Source organism: Cricetulus griseus (assembly GCF_003668045.3).
Source record: "Cricetulus griseus strain 17A/GY chromosome 1 unlocalized genomic scaffold, alternate assembly CriGri-PICRH-1.0 chr1_1, whole genome shotgun sequence".
NCBI lineage: Eukaryota > Metazoa > Chordata > Mammalia > Rodentia > Cricetidae > Cricetulus > Cricetulus griseus.
Window position 1 is genome coordinate 219,830,756 of NW_023276807.1, and position 22,569 is coordinate 219,853,324.

The 22,569-nt window shown below is 50.1% G+C and overlaps 2 protein-coding genes across 15 annotated transcripts in view; one reads left to right on the forward strand and one right to left on the reverse strand.

Annotated features, from left to right (window-relative positions):
* Positions 1-8,582, forward strand: part of Kif13b (kinesin family member 13B) — a 148,407-nt gene extending 139,825 nt beyond the window's left edge. For all 3 annotated transcript variants that reach the window (XM_027390340.2, XM_027390341.2, XM_035452359.1), the window contains 2 exons: positions 878-1,637; positions 4,796-8,582. In XM_027390340.2, the coding sequence (XP_027246141.1) occupies positions 878-1,637; positions 4,796-5,061 (1,026 nt within the window). In that variant the 3' untranslated portion in view covers positions 5,062-8,582. The remainder of the gene's footprint in view (positions 1-877; positions 1,638-4,795) is intronic.
* Positions 8,583-10,616: 2,034 nt separating this feature from the next.
* Hmbox1 (homeobox containing 1) overlaps positions 10,617-22,569 on the reverse strand; it is a 140,452-nt gene continuing 128,499 nt past the window's right edge. For 6 of the 12 annotated variants that reach the window (XM_027390331.2, XM_027390329.2, XM_027390334.2 and 3 more), the window contains one exon: positions 10,617-22,484. In XM_027390331.2, coding sequence (XP_027246132.1) covers positions 22,347-22,484 — 138 coding nt within the window. In that variant the 3' untranslated portion in view covers positions 10,617-22,346. The remainder of the gene's footprint in view (positions 22,485-22,569) is intronic. The other 6 variants (XM_035452569.1, XM_027390339.2, XM_027390337.2 and 3 more) reach the window with 2 other exon arrangements.

The window sequence follows — 22,569 nt, forward strand, 5'->3', positions numbered from 1 at the left end:
GAGACAGCTTCAGTTATCTGAAAGAACACCCTGCACTCACGTCCCAAACCCTGGTCCCAGCAGATGCTCTGCCATCACTGCCACATGCTAGCTTTGTGTCTGTCTTCCATCTGGCAACTCAGACAGTGGTGTGAAAGGCCATCACCACTGGCTCTGTCCTTGCTTAGTGACATCTCCTGGCCCATGTCCCAGGATCAGAGTCCCCCCAGCCCTGACATGACACCAGCAGCCAGAAAAACAAGTCATGGCTACAGGAAGCCCAGGTCCCCTCCTTGTCCTTGTCACCCAACATGAGCACCCCACTCAGCCAGCACTGTCTGGGGTCAGCTCCTCCTGGTGCCTGCAGTGCTTGCTAAAACACTTTGAGATTCTCCGGCTGAGGTCACCTTTTGGATTTGGCCAGAGAAAAGTGCTCCTCTGCCCTCTTCAGCGTGTGTTTCAGTCGCCCTGTGAGAACAGTGGTGGGTGAGGGCATCTGCTTCCATAGAACAGTTACCTGGGACCAGGGAAGCTGGGATGGGCATAGCAAGGTTTAGTGTGTGCTGCTTCCTGCTGCCTGGAGCATGTCATACCACCCTGTCCCCAGGTACAGGGATGGCCAGCTCTGTGGAAGATAAGCTGCAGATGCAGCTGGACTTGTGCCATGTTGCCCAGCTACTCCTGAACACAGGGTACAGCCCAGTGCTCACTTGGTGTCTGGCTACAGGGCCAAGGCAAGCTCTGACTATGTTTGTATCAGATGTGTGCTGCCCTCAGCCAGGAACAGCTCCTACCCAGGCTTCAGCATAGAGCTGGTAGAGCTAGTCCCATGGGCTTTGACTGGGTGGGAAGGCCTTTTCCTCCTCTCCTCAATATACCTTCTTTTGCCCTTCTGCAGGCTCAGCGAGGCAGCCCTGTGCCTGGTGGGGCTTTGGAGTCCATGGTCCAGATGGTGGCCCCTGCAGTAAAGATCTGCGACAGACCTGTCAAAGTGTCTTCCTCTCCATCTACCATGGTGGCTACTCAGCCCCCAGAAGGGCAGGATGGGCCCCCCAGCCCCTTGAGCGAGGCTTCCAGTGGCTACTTCTCTCACAGTGTCTCCACTGCCACCCTGTCAGAAACGTTCACCCTAGGCCTGGACACCACAGGCCCTGGCAACCAGATGCCTGCGTCCCCACATGCCCCAAGTCAGGTCACCCCAGAGCCTGAGCTGGCCCTCCTCTCCTGTACACAGAGCCATCCACTTGCACAGGAGGAGCCCCAGGAACTGCCTGCCATACCTACTCAGAGCACAGAGCTGGAGGTTCCCAGATCAGCCCTTCTTTCTGAACCCACGTCTCCTGTGCCCTCATCCCCATTCAGAATCCGGAAAGTGCGGACCTCAGAGCTCAAGTCCTTCACAGGCATGCTGGGGGGCACCTCCTGTGGAGCTGAGGAGAACCCACTGGCTTCAGAAGAGCTCAGTAATGCTGGGGGACAAGCCCCGGGGAGGCTAGAAGTGACATCCGACTCTGAGGAGGCCAGCGAAGTCCCTGAGTGGCTCAGAGAGGGAGAGTATGTTGTTGTAGGCACCAACAAGACAGGCATTGTGAGGTACATTGGACCCACTGATTTCCAAGAGGGCACGTGGATTGGTGTGGAGCTGGACCTGCCTTCAGGTGAGTGGGCTATGGGTGCCCCTGCTGAACAAGACCCTGCTGAATGTGGACTGGCAGAAAGGGAAGCTGGGGTGTGCTGTGTGCCCAGTGGCAGCAGTCATTCTCTTTGAGCCTCCTGACCCTTCATAAATCATGTCTGAAGTCTCAGAATCCATCAGAGACCCAAGGTCGCTGGAAACTGCTACAAACTTGGTAATAATTTTAAATCTTTTTTCTCTGAGACCACATCCCTCTGTGTGGCCCAGGCTGGTTGGGTGACTGGAGCCAGTGAGCCTCATGTTGTAGTCTCACCATTACCTAGGGCCTCAGTTGGTTGCCAACACAGCTAGTGTTCTTTGTAAAGTCAAAGCAGCAGCACCACCCCAGGCTGCATTCAATTCAATGCTCTGGAGACTCCAGGGCATCCCCCCCCCCCCCCCCCCCGCCCCAGAGTGGTGGCTCTAAGTGACATGAAGTGGGAGTGTTGTGGGATGTTGAGTCTCAGGTCTGACTGCAGAGCTCAGAAGTGGTCAGAAAGCCAGGTAGGCCCAAAAGAATCCCTTGCCAGACTTCTATCTAGACATTTTCCCTGAGTGTTCTATCCTTTAGGACTAGGCCAGGGGCCCAGCCCTCTGGCCTCGCAGACTGTTATCCCTGGTTGCAGGCACAAGCCAAAATGGTTTTATTGGTACCCATTTCCAACCTGGGCCACATGAAACGTGCAGTTCAGTGGTTTGGAGCATACTTACTGAGCTGCCCACCATCACTGGAATCTGTAATGTTACACATTTGTCACCTCACAGGGAAATCTCATGCCCATTGAAAGCTGTGCCCTGTCCAGCCCTGGGTTACAGTTAATCTGCTTTTGTCTTCCAAGTTAATGGGAGGCCATGATCTGGGCTTGGGTGTAAAGGCAACTTTTGTGCCCGGCTTCTTTCCTAACCTTTGGCCTGGGTCCCTTTCTGTGGCAGTGCCATTGCAGCTCCTTCCTGCTTGTGGCTGAGAAATTCTCCTTCATGGATGTCTGTGCCCTTAGGCCACTCTGAATGCAGGCTGGGAATAGTCACATGGACACAGGGGCCCATGTCTCTTGCTCAGTGTCGAGTGTGTGAAGACATCAGATGGTTTCCAGAGTGGTGGCCCTGTGCAGTGTGCTGGAGGGTCAGCTGTGAGCATCGTCTCCCTTCGGAGCAGAGTTCCTTGGTCTGAGCATGGGAGAGATGAGTTTAGAGTTTTGGACAGGACAGGGACACTGTCACCCAGATGTACAGTCCACCTGTTCCTGCAAAAGTAACTGCTCAGGCTGCCACCTGAGAGAGCTGGCTCCCTGCCACAGTCTCTGGACACTCAGCCAGAGCTAACAACTTGTTACCAGGGTGAACTCCAGCCTTTAGGAGGGCACCCTTACAGCCCAGCACTACGTTTTGTGTCTCTCAACCAGCCTGTGACCTCTCAGGCCCTTTCATCCCTGGTTGCAGGCACAGGCCAAAATGACACCCTTGCCCCTGAGCCGAGTGCTTCCTGTGAAGTCACTGTCTTTAAAAATAATCTGGCAGAGAATAGCTTGATTGGAAGTGGTTCAAGATGTTAACTGCAGCACAGGCTGGAAAAAAATTTCAAATCTGCTTTTTGCAAAGTGCAAAGGGGGATTCAGGGAGAATTCTGTGTCTGCAGTTGAACTCAAGAATTAAAAGAGAATTAGCAAATAATTGAATTCCCCAGCAGGAACTAACTAAGCACATGCTTTTGTTCACGTTCCTGTGCTCAGTTCAAACACACTATGGGGAGTAGCATCCCCCACTTGACTTTTAATTGTGCAGAGAAGAAAATGCTAAGGGAATAAATACAGTCTGATAGGAACAAGTGCTACACAGGAACAAATGTGCTGACGGGGGATGGAGGAGGGCAGCTTCAGGAACACCACGCACTAGTCAGAAACCAAGGGTGCTGGAAGCAGAGATGGGAAGGTGGCTGCCACTATGGGCAAGCAGGGTAGCATCCCAGTGCTCCTGGGTGTGGCCCAGCTTGCTGTGTGTGAGGACCAGCAGGAAGACAGCTGTGAGGCCTGAGGGGCACCTGGTGCCTGCATCGAAGGACTTCGAGGGAGTTAGTACCCTATGGTCAGGTCTTCAAAAGATCACCCTTGCTGAACATACGTGGGGAGTGAAGAGAACAGGAAGGCCACTGTGAGGGTGACAGCTGTGTGGGCTGGAGCGGGTGATGGTTAAGGTTGTGGGAGGTGTGGGAAACAGTGGTCAGGGTTGGGGAAGATGTGTAGAAGCTGCAGCCAAGGACAGATGGTTGTGGGGGGATTTAGGGAGGAGTGCCAAGGTGACAGTGTGTGGCATCAGAAGAGGTCAAGAAGCGCAAGTCCCTGAGTTGTCAGGGAAGGGTCTCAAGTGATTCCCGAGACTGAGCTGTGGTCTGCAGGCAGCCAGCCCTTCCTTTGCTGAGACTGGATGGATGAGGTGGAGCTGGGGAGAGGTAGCCAGTTAAGAGAGTCATGTTAGTGACCAAAACAGCGATGTATAAGGATGCTTGAGAAGTAGAGAGGTAGAGCAACCACTGCAAGACCTGGCCTACTTCCCGAGAAGAGCAGGCAGGGTGGATGCTAAAAGATCACCTGGTTACCATGGCTTCCAGGTGGGTTCTTCCCGGTCTACTCCATCTCCCTATAACACCCCCTATTCACCTGTCAGGAAATTGTCACTCTTAAAGTTCTTGACACCCCAGTTTAGCATCTGCCAACCTACTGTGCGGCATCTACTGGCATACTCTGGGGAGGTTTTTGGTTGAGCCCGGGTCACCTGCTCTCCTAGGCTCATGTTTGCACTCTCAGGAAAGGGACTGGTGCCCCTGGAGGAGCAAGAGCCAGCTCTGACTTGATGGCCTCCCTGGTCCTCAGCAGGTCTTTGTGCAAGGCTTGTTATCTCATTCTTGATACTGCGGGACTAAGGGGTTGTCTGTCCCTGGTGACCACTGTTTGCTGTCTTGAGAGGCTACTGCCCTGGTTCCAGGCTCACTGGTTTGCCTGGACCCTGTTGAACCATGGCAGTGACTGAACCACCTATTTTCCTGGGTTGGGTGGTGGCATGGAGTTGGCAGCATGATGGGCACGGTAAGGGAGGTGGCTGTGTGTGTGACAGGCTCTTCCATGATGCTCCCTCCCTTTCCTGCAGGAAAGAATGACGGCTCCATTGGCGGGAAGCAGTACTTCAGGTGCAACCCTGGCTATGGACTGCTGGTAAGGCCTGGCCGAGTCAGAAGAGCAGCAGGCCCCGGGCGCAGGCGCAGTGCAGGGCTCCAGCCTCAGGGAGCCTCAGAAGTCCGCAGGAGTGCTACCATCTCGGGCTCTGCCACCAACCTGGCCTCACTGACAGCTGCATTGGCCAAGGGCGACAGGAGCCACAAGAACCCTGAGAATCGGAAGTCCTGGGCCAGCTGAATTGCACCTCTCCTGGTAGACAGTGATGGGAAGGGGGAAACCTTCTGGTACCTCCCTGGAGGACACCCCTTCCATGGAAGCAGGGCCATGAATGCTTTTTGCACGATTCAGGGATGGTGGACAACCTGGTTCTCTGTGCTCCCTGGGGATCTGGAAGCTGCATTTCTTCCTCTACTTGATGAAGGCGGAGGCTCCTCAGCCGTGCTCCTCCAGTTGGGGGTGGAAGGTTCTGGGAGCCCAGAGACTTGTGGGATGGTAGCTGGGTGGCAGGGCTGGAGTCAGGCCGGCTCCTCCTGACTGCTTGAAGTGAAGGGGTCCCAGCCTGGTTTGTTGGGGTTCCCTTTTCCTTATTCTGCTGACGTTACTAATGTCTTAATTTAAATAATGATCTTAACTAGTGTCTTGCCCTTCACACACAGGAATTGATTCTCCTGCCTGGGGACCAGCACCCACACTGCCCTCCAAGTACCAGCTGCCTCTTCATGCTCCCTAAACCATGTCCTGCCCTCCTGTGTAGCACACAGGCTGCCTGGGAGGCATCTTTGCAGGCATCCAGTCTTTACACCAGAGGGTCTCTTCTGTTGTCTGTTCATTTCTTAACAGGATGCTTGAACTATATTTATTTAATTTATTCTTTTCAAAAGCTGAAATAATCCGTGAACCACACTCATTGTCTGTCCCAGAATATTTGCTCGGGGCCTGCCTTGCACTTACTGGCCACTGGATACCTGGAGCTGCAGCCTCTTTCTTGGATGGTGGCTGCTTGGCCATCAAATGAAGCCACCTTGTGTTGCTTGATTGCAGATACACCATGGCCTTATCGGTACTGGCGTGAAGGCAGACCCTGGGGCTTGACACAGCTCAAGTCATTAATACCTTGTTTGGATCTGCCATGTTTCAGGGAACAGCTGGGTAGTGTTTGGTTCTATGACAATTGCTAAACCCTGACTACACCTGGGGGCCAGCAGCTGGACAGGTAGGCAGTGAGAGGAGAGCTGTCCTCTGTTTTCCTCCCTCAGATATGTGCTGCAGCCATGGCATAGCCCAGGGCATTACCCACCACCTCCTTGCTAGGATATGTGTGGCCTCTGAGTCCCAGAGTGTGTGGGGAGCTGAGTGGTCATGTTGAGGTCACCCAGGCCCTGTTGTCCCAGGCCCTGCCCTGTCCTCCAGCTCAGAACGGAAGCCCTATGTCAGAATTTACACCAGGTGTTCTTGGCAACTTGCTGTAAGTTTTGACCCTCAGAATCTGTTGATTTTTCTCTGCATAACAATCCTGGCTGTCCTGAAACTCACTTCATAGGACAGGCTGGCCTCTCACTCACAGAGTGTGCCTGCCTCCGAGACCCTTAAGAACCACACCCAGAAAACCTTTGTTCAAGAATTGTTTCAGTGAGGATTTAAGCCTCTTAAGGGAAGTAGCAGCAGGCTCGCAGGCTCCCAAGCTCCCAAGCTCTTCAAACACCTCAGCCTCCCCTGGCCTTGGGGCCTCCCATGCTAATGAATATTGCTGGCACTTGACAGTCTGTGTTGTCTGATTAGCCCAGTATAAACTTCACTACACCTGCTTGCCCAGACCTTGCCCAGAGGCTGGCTTAGGGCAACAGAGAAGGATAGGGGGCTCCCTGGCAGAGGTGCAGCAGACCCTGCCTTGTGTCTGCACAGAAGTCCCAGCCAGGGAGTTGAGCGTCACCAGGGGGTCTGGGCTAGCACAGGGTCCGCCAGGAGAGCCTGCCTCCATCCCTTCTGGAACAGCACAGCTGTCTGGAGCTGCCAGCTAGAGGCAGGCACCAATCCTCCAGCTCCTTCAGCCGGCATTTTGGGGATACCCTCTGGGTGTGTGGTACTGAGTTAGCACTGCCAGTCCTGCCTGGCTTGCTCTTGTGGCCAGCACAGAAGTTCTCCCCATTGTGCCTCAGTTAGAGGTTTTGCCCTGTCAGCATCCACAGTGTCCCCTAGAGATCAGGGCAGTCATTCTCTGAAGGGGCCAGAGCCCCAAGCACCTCCTTTGGGATGGCCTTGCAGTGCATGTTAGGAGAGAAGTCCCTGTAGGCTTAACCCAGTACTGCTATGCTGGGGGAAGGAGCCTTGTGCTGTCTTCCACTTGGGGACTGTTGACTTCATCTTGTTAGCTGGGGCTCTCCAGAGCAGGGCATGTCCTGAGTGATGTGTTGGCCAGCTGTTGTCTGGTGGCTCTGGGACCATCTCTCCTCCCCGGCTCCCATATTCCTCCCAGTTCCTTGGACCTGAGGTGTCCCCCCCCAGCCCTTTTCACCCCCCTTGGTGAAAATCACCATTCCCACAGAGCCCTTCAGGACACCCTCAGGTGAAGCACTCCAGCTTCACGGGTAACTGCCCAAAGGTTTCTGGTCCAGGATGCTCTGCCCGTGGCCTTGAATGCTTGATGCTGGGGCCAGCTCTTCTATAAGGGCAGTATGTCTTCACAGAAGGCTCTGATGCTCTCGTGTACCTTGGTGCTCAGTATGGATGGGATTTAATGAGAGGGAAGTTTGGGGCCTCATGCTGGCAAGTTTATCTTCATGGGTGTTTTTTATGAGTCGTCCCTGTGGCTGAGAGGACCTGAGGGCAGGGAGGTGAACTCGGGAAAGCTGGCACTTCAGGGTGGGTCTTAAGACATGGTGCTTAGGTCCTTGGAGCCTGCAGGGCTTGCTGCCCCTGTGTTGTACTGTGACCTACATGTCTTCTTGCTCTTCCTGGGCTGCTACACTAGATAAGGCCAGAGAGGCCAGCTGCAGCCTTGATCCATTACTTAAACGCTTTTCGGAGCAGACTAACACTAACTTGGAGCTGGGAAAGTGGTGATATCTAGGGGTCATGGTCGCTAAAATATCAGGTAGTGGGAGGAAAGGTATGTAGTTGGGTATGTAGTTGGGTGCCAGATCCCAGGTCTAAGGGTCATTGTGTCTGGGCTGTGTTTAGTGACACGGCCCTTGAGGAGCGCATCTGTGGTCTTCTCCACCACTTCTCATGCCTTAGAGGTTCTGTGTGGGAAGCAGGTGAGTGGCTCACATAGCATTGGCCTTCCTGCCCAAACTGCCTGTGCTGTATGTTGCTCATGGAGGGTAATTTGGAGCTTCTTGTGCCTCAAGGCCCAGTCCTCTTCAGGTCAGAGACTATAGGGCCATCTCTAGTGCCTTTCCGGGGACCAGTGTCTAGCTTGTGCTTCCAGCCCCAGACACTACCCAAAGCATCTTTCTCTTTAAGTCTGTTGTGCCTTCCTGTTGGGCTGTGGACACTCACTCACAGTGTTGGGGAGAGGTGGGAATAACACGGGTGTGTGGGTCATGTACATATGAGCTCACATGGAGTGATGTTGATTTCAAGATTACAGTGATTTGGTGCATATTAAATGGGAATTAAAAATCCAAAGACCCTGTAATGAATAGTAAAGATGATGATTTATGTTGTACGAAGAACCAAACTACTGTAATTTTGTACCATAAATGCCTTTCCATCAAGTGACCAACAGCTTCTAAATAAAGCCAGTGGTTTCTTGCTTATGTCTGAGGTCAGTCCTAACTCTTCTTCCCTACCCTTACCTTGGGCTTCGGCTCACTGTGTTATCTCTTGGTGGTGGTCCTAGGGGCTTTTCAAGATGGATGATAGGAGTTCAGAGCAGCAGGCCCCCAGACACAAACTTCTGTGGCCCACAGGTTTGGACCAGAGACCCCAGGAAGCCCCATTGGCATCTTGGCCTGTCTCCAGTCCCTCACTCCCATCAGCCCCTTGTAACCAGGTGTGTGTGTGTGTGTGTGTGTGTGTGGAGAAAGAGAGAGAGAGAGAGAGAGAGAGAGAGAGAGAGAGAGAGAGAGAGAGAGAGAGAGCGAGAGAGAGAGAGAGAGAGAGAGAGAGAGAGAGAGAGAGAGAGAGAGAGAGAGAGAGAGAGAATCTCCTGCTTTCAGGCAGGGGTTTCACCATCTGCTTCAGCCTCTGAGATAGGCCCCACTATGGACTCAACTAGAGAGCAAAAAGCCTTTCTCCTGCTGCAGAGATAAGACATACCCTGGGCAGGTGTTTTAGGAAGAGGCATAAATTAGGGCTGTGGAATCAGACTTTAGGTTGCCCTTCCTGGTTTGTGATAGGGAAGAGACCAGGCCTCCTTTGCTTCCCCTGGAGCCTCACTCTCAGCCACCCTGTCACAGCAAAGCACCATTTTCAGGATACAGGACTTGCATTCTTCTGCCCATGTCTCATAAATAGAATAGCCTGGGAATGCAGGGTCAAGGCCACCTGGAGGCCCAAGGGAGAATGGCCATGAGCCACAGGCAGCTTCTGTCTGCATAGAACTTGTTTGTATTCCCAAGTGCAGCAGACTTATTCTCAGAGATAAGTTCTACCAAGCAGGGACAGACAGAAGTGTGGCAGCCAGGGGCAACCCCATGAGAAATGAGGCAGGATTCTGAATGGAACTGATCCAGCCCGGGGGTGGGGTGGATACATCATCTTTTCCAGGCTGCTGTTACCTGGCAGCTCTGGGATGTGTCTAGTCTGTACCAAGCCCTGGCATGGGCTCTAGTGGGAGTCACACTTGGTTCACTCTTTGCTTACCAAATTACTCAAGGACTGTGTGCACTGATCCTGAATTTGGAGTGGCACCAGCACCAGGGCCTGGAGGAACCGAGGAAATGCAGAGAGGATGAGGTACCCCAGGGAGATGCTTAGTCATGGAGTGCATGTGCCCAGCCTGAGGAGACCAGGGCTTAAGTTGAAATAGTTTGGGGCCAAACCATGCAGAGGGACATGTAGGGAGGGACAGACAGCTCAGTGTCCTGATCTCCTGAGCTATGTGCGCTGCCAGACTCCAGATGACAGTTTCAGAGTCTGCAGCCCTCTGTACTCCATACCAGGAATGGAGAACGGTTGTCTCAAGTCTTCTAAGAGAGGGGAGGGTCAGTGGATCTGTGCCCGTGCCCGTGGGAAAGGGAAGGCTGGAATCTGGCCCTTGCTCTGCTCACCACTGAAAACCAGAACAGAGAACAAAGCTGGTGCTCCAGATACAGCTTTCGGGGCCAGCTCCTTTAAGAGGCTCAGGGTGGGGCTGGCTGCAACAGGAAATGGAGAGATCAAAAAGCAACAGCACCTAAAGCATGGCTGTGATCCTGGGGGCGGAGGCTTTCTGGGTGCCCCTCCCCAAACACAGGCACACACTGGGAATGTACCACTGGGGTTGGGGGTTTGGGGACTCCTAAAAGATCCTTTAGGGTGATCATGGGGAACAGGTCAGAAGGTGGTGGCAGGGGTTCTCCGCTTCGCTTCGGCTTTGGTACTATGATCTCCCAGCTCCTGGTCCCTCTGGAAAGTGAAAGGCAGAGCTGGGGGGGGGGCGGGCAGGGCACTTGCCTGGAATGTGAGAGGCCTTATGTTTGATCCCCAGAACTGGGAAAACAACAAAAAACACCAAAAAAAACAAGACCCTAAAAATGCACAAGGGAAGAATCATAGAACAGACACCTGCACCCCCTTTAGCCAACCAGGCACAGTGCTCCCGCCTCCATTAAATATTCAGATCCAAAGAAATCCCGGACAGCCTTTGCTCAGTTATACATTTTATTCTCTAATAGGTACAATACTAAAATAAACACAAATTAAAAAAAAGTTTTATTAAAACAAAACTGTACAAAAAAGCAGTATACTACATTTTAATTACAGAACAGTCTACTGTCCAAAAGGCACTAATCCAGAATAGGAGATACAATGAAACAGGACTCATTGGAACTATTTATCAATACAGTAGAGCACTTGTTTCTTTGACCATTTACATCTAGAAACAAGGGCTTCTTGCTACAGTCATCACACACTGTTATTATCCGAGTCCTACTGGGAAGGTGCAGTATCACTTCCTAGAGCAGGCTCCACCAGGGGCCCAGGAGGGGGCTGGGGACCTGGGCAGAGGTGGGCACCCACGCTTGCCTTGGCCTCTGATGGGTTGGTTCTGGTCATTACTGGCAGCCACTCTAAACCCTCTCCTGTTTAGCACCGGCAAAGTGGGTTCTGAGATGCTCCAGGTCAAGGACAGGAGGTCTGGTGACAGCTCCAAGAGGGGAGGCATCTGGTAACCTTGTCTGAAAAGGCAGCAGCTACCTGGAAGGGGGGCAAGGCCCAGTGACAGCCAGGGGGCTGGGTGCTATGCCAGGCAGAGCCTCCCCTAGCTTCTCGGGTCTGTGAGTATGCAGTGATCTCATCTGGGAAATTGGTTTCTAGAAGGGGAGTTTGCTTCCCAGAGACAAGTCAGAATGCCATGCCTGGCCTCAGGGTGCAAGCCACTTCCCTCCCTCAGGGCCACCTCTGGCACCTGAGGGGCATGATAGGAGTCAAGCCCTGCTCCCCTCTCTGCTGGGTGGCCAAGACACCTCATTGAGTCCCAGCTTTATCATCACAGACTCTGACCTGAAGGAGGATACTGCAGCTTTCCAAACAGTGTCATACACAGAGAAGACGACGAAGACAGGCATCTGATGTTAACAAAAATAAGTAACAAAGAAATGGGATTAAACCAAATCTCTTCTCACAGCGCCCTATACTACACCCTCCTTCTGCTTAGCAGAAAATTGTACGTACACAAAAATACAAGTACACAATTTTGTAGAACAGTCTGGTTTTAATATATTTATATATATTTATATTTATACGAGTGGCAGGTTAGTTCATTATATAGAGCTTTTTGCACTTTTGGCTCATATGCAACAAGGCTTATAAATTCAGCTTTAGCTTTCATTCAGATTTTATAGCTTTTGAACAATTTTTTCACATTTAAAGCAGCATCCAATTTGCACTAGGAGTCTGTGGTGATTACGGGGAAAGATGGGGTCAGGAGGTTATGGGGGTGGGACGGTATACATTCCAGTGTGTGTGGCATGTAAGGAGGATTCCATGTGGACAGAGCTTGCCATGATGACCCCTTGAGGTAGACTGAACACCTTACAGCAGACTCAGACATAGGTGTGACACCCTCAGGGACACATGGCACACAAGATGGGGACAGAGACCAAAGGGAAACACACAGAAACTAAGACAATGGCCAAGGCCAGGAGGGCGCTCTGCCCCTCCCCCACTCATCTGGCATCATGCTGAATACCTGCAGGCAACCTCCAGACATCTGGTCCCTGGTGTCTGGTCAAAACACAGACGGACGCCTGCTTTCCGCTTCCCAGCTGGCCATGCCAGCTTGTTCCCAGCCCCACAGTGAACTACACAAGCTGTGCTCCAGCAGGAGTGGCTGCTACTCTTTAGCATTCAGCTCTTGCTAGAATGTTCAAGTCCATTCAGGGCCCAGAACCCCGGCCCTCTTGATGCTCTTGACTCAGAGCTGGCCTCCCTCTATCATGCATCTGGTTGACACTCCTCAGTGACACCGGGCCTGACAGGTGCTTGGTAGACCATGGATGCTGCATCTAGAGCAAAGCTAACAACACTCCCCAGGGGCAGCATGGTTTGCATGCTCCATGTAGCCTCATTTTCACCACCACTTGGCCACTCACCCACAGCTTTCTTTCCCTTCTCTAGGTGAGGCAGTTTTACTGGCAAGGTCATCCATGCCTGTTTCATGCAAATTCCCAGTGCTTGCACTACTTACTCCATCTGAGCAAAAGAAATCTTGGGTTATTAATGAAAACAAGGTGCCTGTATATGGACTGTTCCTTTCCCACTCATCACTTGTGTGTTATGCCGACAGAGCACAGCACAGTCACTAGTCTGTCCTATACCCCCATATAAATAAAGGCCTGAATCTAGTTGACTTAAATTATTTTCATAATGGAAAACTCATCTTTTTAAATGCACATTGGATCTTATTACAACTCTACCGATGATGGCCCTTGGCTCCTGGCTCCCTGGTATCTGGGCTGTAGATGCAGCCAGGGTTCCAGTACTCATGATGGCAAAAGGGCACAGGTGTATCAGCCACGATCCCTGCCTGCCAGCCCTCAGAGTGGAAATGTCCCTCATGTGCTGACAGAATTCTGCTCAGAGCCGGTCTCATTCCTGCTTCTAAGCTCAGTAGCCACTCCACTCAGCTCTAGCTAAGTAGACTCCTTAAAACTCCCTACAATCCAAGACCACAATCACATCAATGGAAGGAACATAGGAAACAGCGACAAAGCCAGCCCTCTCCCCTTGCTTGTCCTTTTGACCATTCTGCCTGCAGAACGGCAGGGGCATTGGGTGGGTGGGGGTGCACAATGCCCACCCTGAGGTGGGGTGCATGGTGGGAAGGACAGGGCAGGACAGGACAGGGCACAGGCCAACTCTCGGGCAGGTCCCAGAGGTTTTTAACTTGCTTAGGCACTTAAACATAAATGGGAATTTTATCCTGGAAGGTACTGTAGACTCGAGATAACCATGGCCATGGAGGGGAGACTGAGCCTATGATCTCAGAGCAGGCTGTAGGATCTTCCCAGGAGAGGCAACTGCCACACTCTTGGCATCTTCCAGCAGAGAGTGTGCTGCCTTGCAGCCAGGGAAGTTATGTGCTGGCTCGGGCCAGTTTGGTCACTGTGGTCCCTGATTGGTACCCGATGAGGTGCAGGCTACCCTGACACCCTGTTCAGGGTCACTGTGAGAAACACTGAGAGAAGAAGGGAGCTTTCATAGTGGTGGTGTGGTAGAACCAAAGAGCAGGAAGGAGAAAGCTTGCCAGAATGGCCAGTGCTTGGAAAGAAAAAGCTCTACCCACCCCGAGAACTTTGGTTTTGTTTTTCTGATGCCCATTTTCAGAGATGCGAGATGAGGTCCCCACAGATTTCAATACAGTCAACGTGGACATCAAGGCAAATGATAAGGGGATTGCTTTCTGAAAGCAGCCACAAGCACTCACCCTCACTCAGCACACGGGACTCACACAGGCACCTCCCTGCCTGCAGACAGGGCACAGAAGAAAAGCAGCAGAGTGGCTGCTGTCTGCGTTCATACAACTCTAATGCCATTTGGTTTTCTAGTCTAATGGCCTCAGAGAGCCATGGAATGGACAGACAGCCTCACAGGTTTAGGCTGGGCTCTTAGTTCCAGTAAAGCAAAATGGGAGGGGTTTCCTGGGCTCTGGAAGGTACAAAAACAAGACTGGAGAGAGTCGACCTGGAAGCACTGGGAAGTTAAATCATGGAGGGAGCAACGAACCTTTGGCCACCAACAGAGAAGCAAAATCTTGATCCTACCAAAAATGAAAGGCACACATACTCTTTCTCTCCAGATCAAGGTGTTTCAGGGCAGAGTGAGGACAGTGTTAAGACCACACAGGGCAGCTAGTGTAACAAGGTGTCAGCAGCCCCAGGAGACAGCCTGCTTGGGTCCTTCAGCCTTGTTGTTCCTTGACTACTTTTACTCTTGGGCTTTAAGGCTACCCATGATGTGACAGATCAGAAGAGGACAGTGGACCCAGCCAACTCTTGGAGAACCTAATTTTGTGAAAAAGAGCTAGAAAAGAAGGTGGGGAGAGGAGCATAGCAGGTTATCTTGAAGATGTCCCTTGTTTGGTGTCTGACCAATAGTCACTAAGCCTGCACGTGACCCTGAGGCACCGTGCTCTGTTCCTGGATTCTGGATATTAAGAAGTTCTTATTCTAGGCCTAAATTCGGGTGTCTTCAGGCATTTACTTATGGGCCAGTCAGTGTTGACAAGGAGCCAAGGCCATGGTAGGGTGGCACTACCAACCATGAACATACCAGAACACTAGAACCTTGGATTCCACAATGCCCTTAACTTCTTTTCTGATTGTGGTAGAGGGACATCATGGTTGGTGCACTCAAGAGATAACATTAGGGACTTCTAGTTGGATGCCAATTCTGTTCCCCCAAATGCTCACAGGCAATTGTATTGTTATGCTGCTGTGCAGGACTTAGCGTACAAATCACAAAAGTAGCTCACTAGTGACTTTTCAGAATGGAATCAGAAGGCAGTGAAACCGAAACTCTAACGGAGATAGCTATGCTCAACAGCTGGGAAAGTTAGACAGGGTTAAAAATCTGCTGTCTCAGCAAGCCCACAGGTCTCAGGGATCATACCTCTGACCTGCAGGCTGGGGGAAGGGGCCACAAGGTGACTTTTACAGAATGGCCACTCTTCCAGGACACTTGCAATGCATCTCACTGAAAGTATTTGGGAGGAATCCCACCCAAAGCATCTCCAGGAATAGAATCTTTTCCTCACCTGTGTGTGTGTGCGCTGAGGGAAGAGCGCTCTCTAGACCCTTCTAGACAAGTACTTGATCTCAGCCATTCCACATGATACAGCTAAAGCCAAAATCTTGGTTGACTAGTGTTCTGGGTGAGAGGGGACACAGTCTGTAGAATGGGTGAAGACACGTACATGGCTACCAACCAAACCTGCAGTGTCCAGCCTGAAAAAGGACAGGGCTCGTGGACTCCAGCTAATCTCACCTAAGTCTTGAGCCCCACAGGCAGGAAAGGGCTTACAAAAGGCCACTTAGCATGGGTCCACTGCTGGCATATTCCTGTGGACCCTTCTGATTCTCTAACTGAATCCAGGCTCCTGCAAAGGATGGCTAGAAAGAAAAAAAGTCAAAACTAAGCATCAGCTGGAGGACCAGCGAGTGCCTACAGTTCCTAGCTGTGGGGACGCCACAGGCTTCGAGGACAGCATGATGCCTGAAGGCATAGGTGCACAAAGGAAAACAAAGTGGGGGACAGAGAGCATGGCTTCAGAAGACAGCAGAATGGCACTAGGGGGCATACTAGCCAAACAAGCCTGATATGAGCAAGCAGGGGTGTGCAGACACATCCTGGGGCCCAAGTCCACACATTCATGTGTCAGGCTGACTGGTCCCTGTTCTTGTCACATTGTTTATTCTGGGCCTCACAGTCCCATAAGGAAACCACTACTCAACTCTGTAAACTTCCGTGTGGCGAATACTTCCTGATGGTCATGGCAGTGGAAATAATCAAGTTTCCAAGGAAAAGCCTCAAAATCCCAGGAAGTCCAGTAAATTAGAAGGTATCCCCAGAGGGAGGCACTCTAGCTGCTAGCGGGAGGATAGGTCCTGGAGGCTGCTTCAGTTTGCTGACTAGTTTCCGGCCAAAGTAGAACAGGTTCAAGCTGGACACGAGGTTTCAGGGAATTTGGATGTCAGGTGCAGGCAGTAAGCAATCCATTGTGGACCTGAAATGATTCCCGGTCCTCGCTCACTTGGGTGGGACACAAATCCTATGTCATTATTTTGGTTTACTGAGCTGTTGTTCTAAATGTTCTTGGGAGCATTAGTGCTCAAAGGGAACAAGCATGGGTGCCCTGCTATTCTCAATCACATAAAGGACAGAAATCCTCTTAATTATGACCATGCCAATCCACATCCTGCTAAAACAACTAATTACATGTCAGAAGGACACTCAGTCATTCGGAACAATTGCCATTATACTTTTATATATTCATTCTATGCCACCCCCCTCAATTACCATGGTTACAATTTGAAAAAAAGATCCAGCCAAACCTTCATTTGATCACAGTACACCATCATGAATTTGCGAGTTAATTATGGCTGTACGGAGCCAGTCTTATTTAAAGCTAGAGAAGACGGACATGGAGTCAGGGGAGCTGGCCTCTTGAGTGTTATAAGTGGGGCACCAGGTTCCTCAACAACAGTGCTTGGAGCTGCACAGCCTGAAGACTGGCCACAGAAAGGGTTTGTCAGTCAAGGATGGAAGCAAAGTTCCCCTGCTACCTGACAAGGGCTAGAGTTAGAGGGTGGGAGGGGCAGGAGGGAACTCCACCAAAAGAAGGAGGCTATCACATCTCAGCTGGATGGACCCAACTAGACTTAGTTCTGACTGGATGTCAAGAATGATAAAGCAGCTTGGGGACATACATCTGGACTCTCAAGGCAACCACCCTGGTGATAAGATGACAGTGACAGCTGAACCTTCCCTCGGTCTCATCTTCTCTTGGTTAAAGAAGAAAACCAGTGTTGTGGAGGTATGGGTGGCTCAGGTTGCTAGCTGATTTCTCTGATTTTTTTTCTTACCACCCCCAGCCACCAAGATAGTGTAATGAAGTAGCGACACAAACCTCTCAATGTTCAGTCTTCAGCTTCTAACAGTCCATAGATAAGCACAAGGCTTCATTTCCCAGCATCTGTCAGTCCTGTAAGCTGCCATGAGGAGTAGTGTCTCCCCTTCAGTTTAGAAACAAACCGTTCTGAGAAAAGCCTTTTGGAACACACTCTGTAAGACAGGAGCTTTTGCAACCAGAACACTGGTCTGATGATGTGACAGGTCTCAAAGCCTTCCCTACTGCCTTTGTATGTCAGCTCTCTGGTGCAATAAGGAAATCGCTCTTCTTAAGTGATGCCATCTTTGAAATGGAGGGTGTGTGATGAAGGACAGGCCCCTGTTCTGAGCACATGCTACCATGACAGTCTTAGAAAGCGGCTGGCCATCCATGGTTGCTGACCCTACAAAGCCACACAGCTGTCCTGGTGCTCACTGTTACAGTCATAACACACGCTACAGAGACAAATGATAAAGGGTCTTTGGAGCTTATAGCTCAGTTTGCTAAATTCAGTATGGCTGACAACCGGTGGCCCAATCCTGAGTAAGGATACTTGCATACGCACGACACATTCGAGCACATACAAAGGAGGAAATGCTGTGCATGTGTGATTCTACCCCGGCCCCGGTGCATCTCCACCCAACTCCCACTCAAACACACGCACAGCTGAACTGGTGGACGTGTCCAACCTTCACTTGGGAAATCTTAAAAAATAAGTTTGGCTCAGTAAAGCTGTAAGTGGATTTGGCTGGTCTCAGTACAGCCTCAGTGAATACAGTAGTAAAACATAGCTGACAATCATAGTAACAGGTGATGTCACAGAGATGGACAGAGACTGATGCACTGCAGGAGACAGAGAGCCACTGAGCACAAGACCACTGACCATAAGAAAAGTTATTGCCTAAGAACTTGGTGAGGCTCATGGGAAAAGTTCAGGCTGCTGTTTTCTTAACAAGAGAGCAAAAGCAGTTTAACAGTAGAGTTGTGTTAAACGGGAATGTCACTTTTAATCTCAGCACTCCAGAGGCAGAGGTTGGCAAGTCTAAGTTTGAGGCCAGCCTGTCTACAGTGAGTAGACCAGGACAGCAGGGCTACACAGAGAAACCCTGTCTCAAAAAAAACAAAAACAAAAACAAAAAACAAAACAAAACAAAAGGGTGGGGTGTGGGGTGTGGGGTGTGATTCTGCTTCTAGCCAAATCCCTTTTGGGACCAGGGAGAGTAAGGACTTGAAGAGAAAACTTTTAGAACAGGCTAGAGACGTCATTATGGAAAGGGGAATTATTCTCAGAGTGTAGACAAAGGTAATAGGCTTGGCAGATGGAGTTTCAGCTATCCAAAACAGGAAGGAGGGTCCAAGTTCAGAGGTGGACTAACGCTACCCATTGAGATGAGGGCAGATGAGAGAAAACATCTCAAGACAGAGATGCAGTGCTGAAACACAAAGTGGAAGGAAGAGGAGCCATGCAGAGTCAGAAAGAGTGATGGGAGCATCCTGATGGACTAGGGTCTGCTAGCACTGGTGCCTGACAACGGGTATCCAAGAAGAGTTTAAAGCAAGAATTCCTAAAGCTAGAGAGCTGAGACAACGGTATCAGAGCTCTGTGTGCTATCCCCATAAGGTAAAAATAAATGCCAATACCTGCTCCAAAAAGACAAAAACAAAAACAGGTGTGGCTGAATGATAAACCTCCCAGGAACTAGAGCTCTGGAGTGAAATACAGTAGTCCAAACAGGCTTCCAACTCACTCATGTCTTTCTAAGGACACCTACTGAGTTGGAGTAAAAGAAACCATGGGGCTGTCCATTTCCCATGCCAGGTACCCTCCTCCTGTAGTCTGCCTTATTCATGTACTATTATTCAACACAAACTTGGCTGCCGTGCATCATGTCTCCTGGGTTCTGAGGGCACTGCATAGTCACACACAGGAGAGCACTGTATTGCCTTTCCTGGCTGCTCAGCTGCTGGCTGCGATTGTCTTCAGAAAGGCAGGAATATCTTAAGATGGTTCTTTGTTAACAGGTCATCATATAAGGTACTAGAAGGTGGGAAGCTACCTTCCTATCCAGCAACAGTAACTCAAAGTACTTGAAAAAAAACCAACAAAATCACAGTACACTTTAGGAATGTCTGCTCCCCTCCCTCATCGCTTTTAGCATCTTCATTGGTCAGGAAGGCACAACCCCTGAAAGAGATCTCTAGGCCCACAGAAGTACAGAAGGAGGTAAGAGCAGAGACCAGCAAGCAAGGAGCACATCGGATGAGTCTAGGAGCCAGGCTCTTTTTCCTTTCAGCATGGGAAGTTTAAGTTTCTAATTTAATAACATACCTGGAAAAGCTTAAGGAAAGCTTTACTGTCCAAAGGAAGCGGAATAAACGTGGCAGGTCTGAAGCCATTCCAAGAACTCAGGGACCACGACACAAAAGTAGACTCTGACCTGGTGACCCCCAGAAAACTACCTGATGGTAGATTTGAACCTTGATCCCCAAGAAGCAAATTCCTAGTGTGGGTCAGATAGCACAGGCTCCATGTAAGGCTGTGAGTCCGTGGGCACGTGGCAGCATCTCCAGCAGAAGGACTAGTGAACAGACCTTCCAGATAGCTCAGCAGAGCCGGCCTCTGTGGCAGCTGTGCTCTTCCAGTGCCACCAAACTGCTACAGAGCTCGCACTGCCTGTACCAGCCATAGCTCGGTACCCTCTGCTGCGTTTCTCTCTCTCAAAGGGAGGTCTTAGGACAACAGAACATTTTGCTTTTCTGTTGCAGCCAGAGTTCCCTTAGAAACTTGAGCTGTCTTAACAGCCGGAGTCTGTTCCTTCAAAAAGGCAAGCGAGAACAAATGACAAGAGCAATGGCACCATAAAGAAGTTGTCAATTATAATAATCTCATGGTAAATCATGGATGTGGCTTGTCACAGAAATATGGTCCCCCACCTCCTGTTCTTCTAATTCAACTGAGAATAAGCAGATAAAAGTCGACCAAAATGGCAAGACACAATAGGTATATTTCTTCTTAGTAAACAAAAGGAAAGACAACGCAATCTCAAAAGTGAAATTAAAAAAAAAGAACCAAATAAACAAATAAACCATTGAAGATTCTAAATAGGTGTGTGTGTGGGGGGGGCTCGTTCCTGAGAATAAGAAATGCTACTCTTAAATTTGTGGGTTCAAGTACTACAGTAAGAGAAGATGGCTCCATTTTACTTCAGTTTTTGGAGCTGGGGAAAATGCAATTTCCCCCTGAAATCCATGGACAGGAGCAGGACCAGCCCCTACCTAGCACCCTTCAAAGTCACAAACATAGGTGGGGTAGCATCCTCAGGCCCCTCAAAGACAACTCCTCACATTCATGTAACCAAGACTTAAACCTAAAGGATAATCCAGTCAGAGTGTACCCCAGTAAGACCAGCTAAATGCTGTGGCTACTGAGTATCCAGCCAGTGAGAAGGGGAAAATGAGGGTCGGTGTGCCCGCCTCTCTCAACAGCTTTGAAGTTAAACACACTTGGTGAGGAAGGAGGAGGTAAGGAGACGGTACTTACTTTCTATCTTAGAAATTGGTTCAGGTAATGGACAAAAAGACGGAAGCCCCGCTTAATGGCCCACTCCACATTGCCCTCCAAACAAGGCTTCGTCAGACATACAAAGGAGAGATTGGATGAGGCAGAAAACACTTAGCCTCTCTCAGACACACACTGTGCCAACACACTGAAGACTGCTTCTTCTTACCCACAGTGACAGTATGTCATTTAATCAGGTTGCCAGGATCATTTTCATACAAGGCCAGCAGATGTAATTTCCTCTGATGCATGAATAGTTCATCATTTTGCTACTGGGTGACAAGGTGATCACAGGGTGACTTTATAACGCAAGTTCACTGTTTGGTATTTTGAGTTCTCAAAATGAAAAAAAGATTTATCAAATATAAATATCTTTAAAAAGTAACAAAAGTGCTACATATGTGATCAAGGAAAAAAATTCCATTAGTTACTGCCGCTTAAAGTAGATTAAACTACAAATATTACCACATCCATTATCAATATGGCTTCCAATTATTAAATAAATTGCCTGTAGCAATATAGCTTTCACACCTCCACAAGGACAGAGTAAAGGGAACAAAGCAGACACATCCTGCTGTGTCCCACACACTCACGACATAAGTGGTAAATGACCCCTGCTTCTTCTGCCCCTAGCTAGGCAAGGATCTGCATCTGTGACAGCCGAGTCGGCACAGTCCTCAATACAGTCCTAGCAACTCTGGGTAGGCTTCAGGTGATGGTTACAAAGCCTGATCTTTCACCCACTTTTGACCTCACCTCTATCCTTAGAGACTTTTTTGGTAGTAGGTTGGGGGCACCAAAAGGAGGCAAAGCAACTTGCACGGTGTCTCCAGCACTTTCCCAGGCAGGCGCTGGTACCGTGCTGTGGAATGTATAGTGGCTCTGAGAACTAGGCTTAGCAGCCATCCGACATTCAGCTCATGCTTCCCCTACTGCTTGCTCTCAAGCTGGGTTTTGCTTTTCAGAACTTGTTTTTTTTTTTTTTTTTTTTTTGTCTTTTTTGTTTTAGGATTGTGGTCCCAAAGGCAGAAGGCAGTATGTTATCTACTAAGTCACACAGCTTGTGAGAGGAAAGGATGTCTGTGTTAGGCATGTTAACATTAACCAAGATCTGAGCTCGGGATTCCAATGACATTCTTAGCACAGCACCCAAAGGAGGATAGTCTAGCCACGCTGTGACTAGGAGGCACGGCTTATTGCAGCTGAATCAATGAATCTCCGGCTGAGGCGGGGCTCTAGTGTTCCTTGCGCTCCGTGGATACTTCCCGGATGGTGTCTGTCGGTCCTGTGCCACTACCTCAGCTTGCATCCTGTCAGTCTTGGGGCAGGAACGGGGTACAGCCTAGTGTTACATGAATCTAAAGGTACCCAAGATTTTACACAGAGCCTAATATTTGAGAACTGAGGGTTATCTAAATACCTGGAAGCACTTTCTTGGAATGCTAAGACGGAGCAGCAAGATTTTTTTAGCCTCAGGGGCTGGGAGAGGGATGTTTGGTTGGTTGGTTGGTTATTACTTACTGGGATTTTAATACTGAGAGAGTATATGCAAAGGCTGAGGGCACCATGCCATCTTCACAGAACAAGACCCTAACAGCTACCTGACATACAAGAAACTGTAAGTTATACTGTAAGAACACATGTTAAGGACCGAGGAAAGTCTGCTAAGGTGCTACGTCTAAACTAAGTTAACTGTGTGATCCTCCCTGATCAGTCATCATCCAGGGCCTCTGTCTTGATCTCATTGGCTCCCTGCCGGGCCAATGCCAAGATAGTGTGGTTGACGGCTGCCATCTCCACAGCTAGTGAGATGGGATCTTGGTGGTCACTATGGCTCGTGCTGTCATCCTAGATGTGTAGAAATAAGAAATGAATGTTATTCGTTGGCAGGTAACAATTCTCAAGCTCACAAAAAGGCATGCAGGGTGCCGTG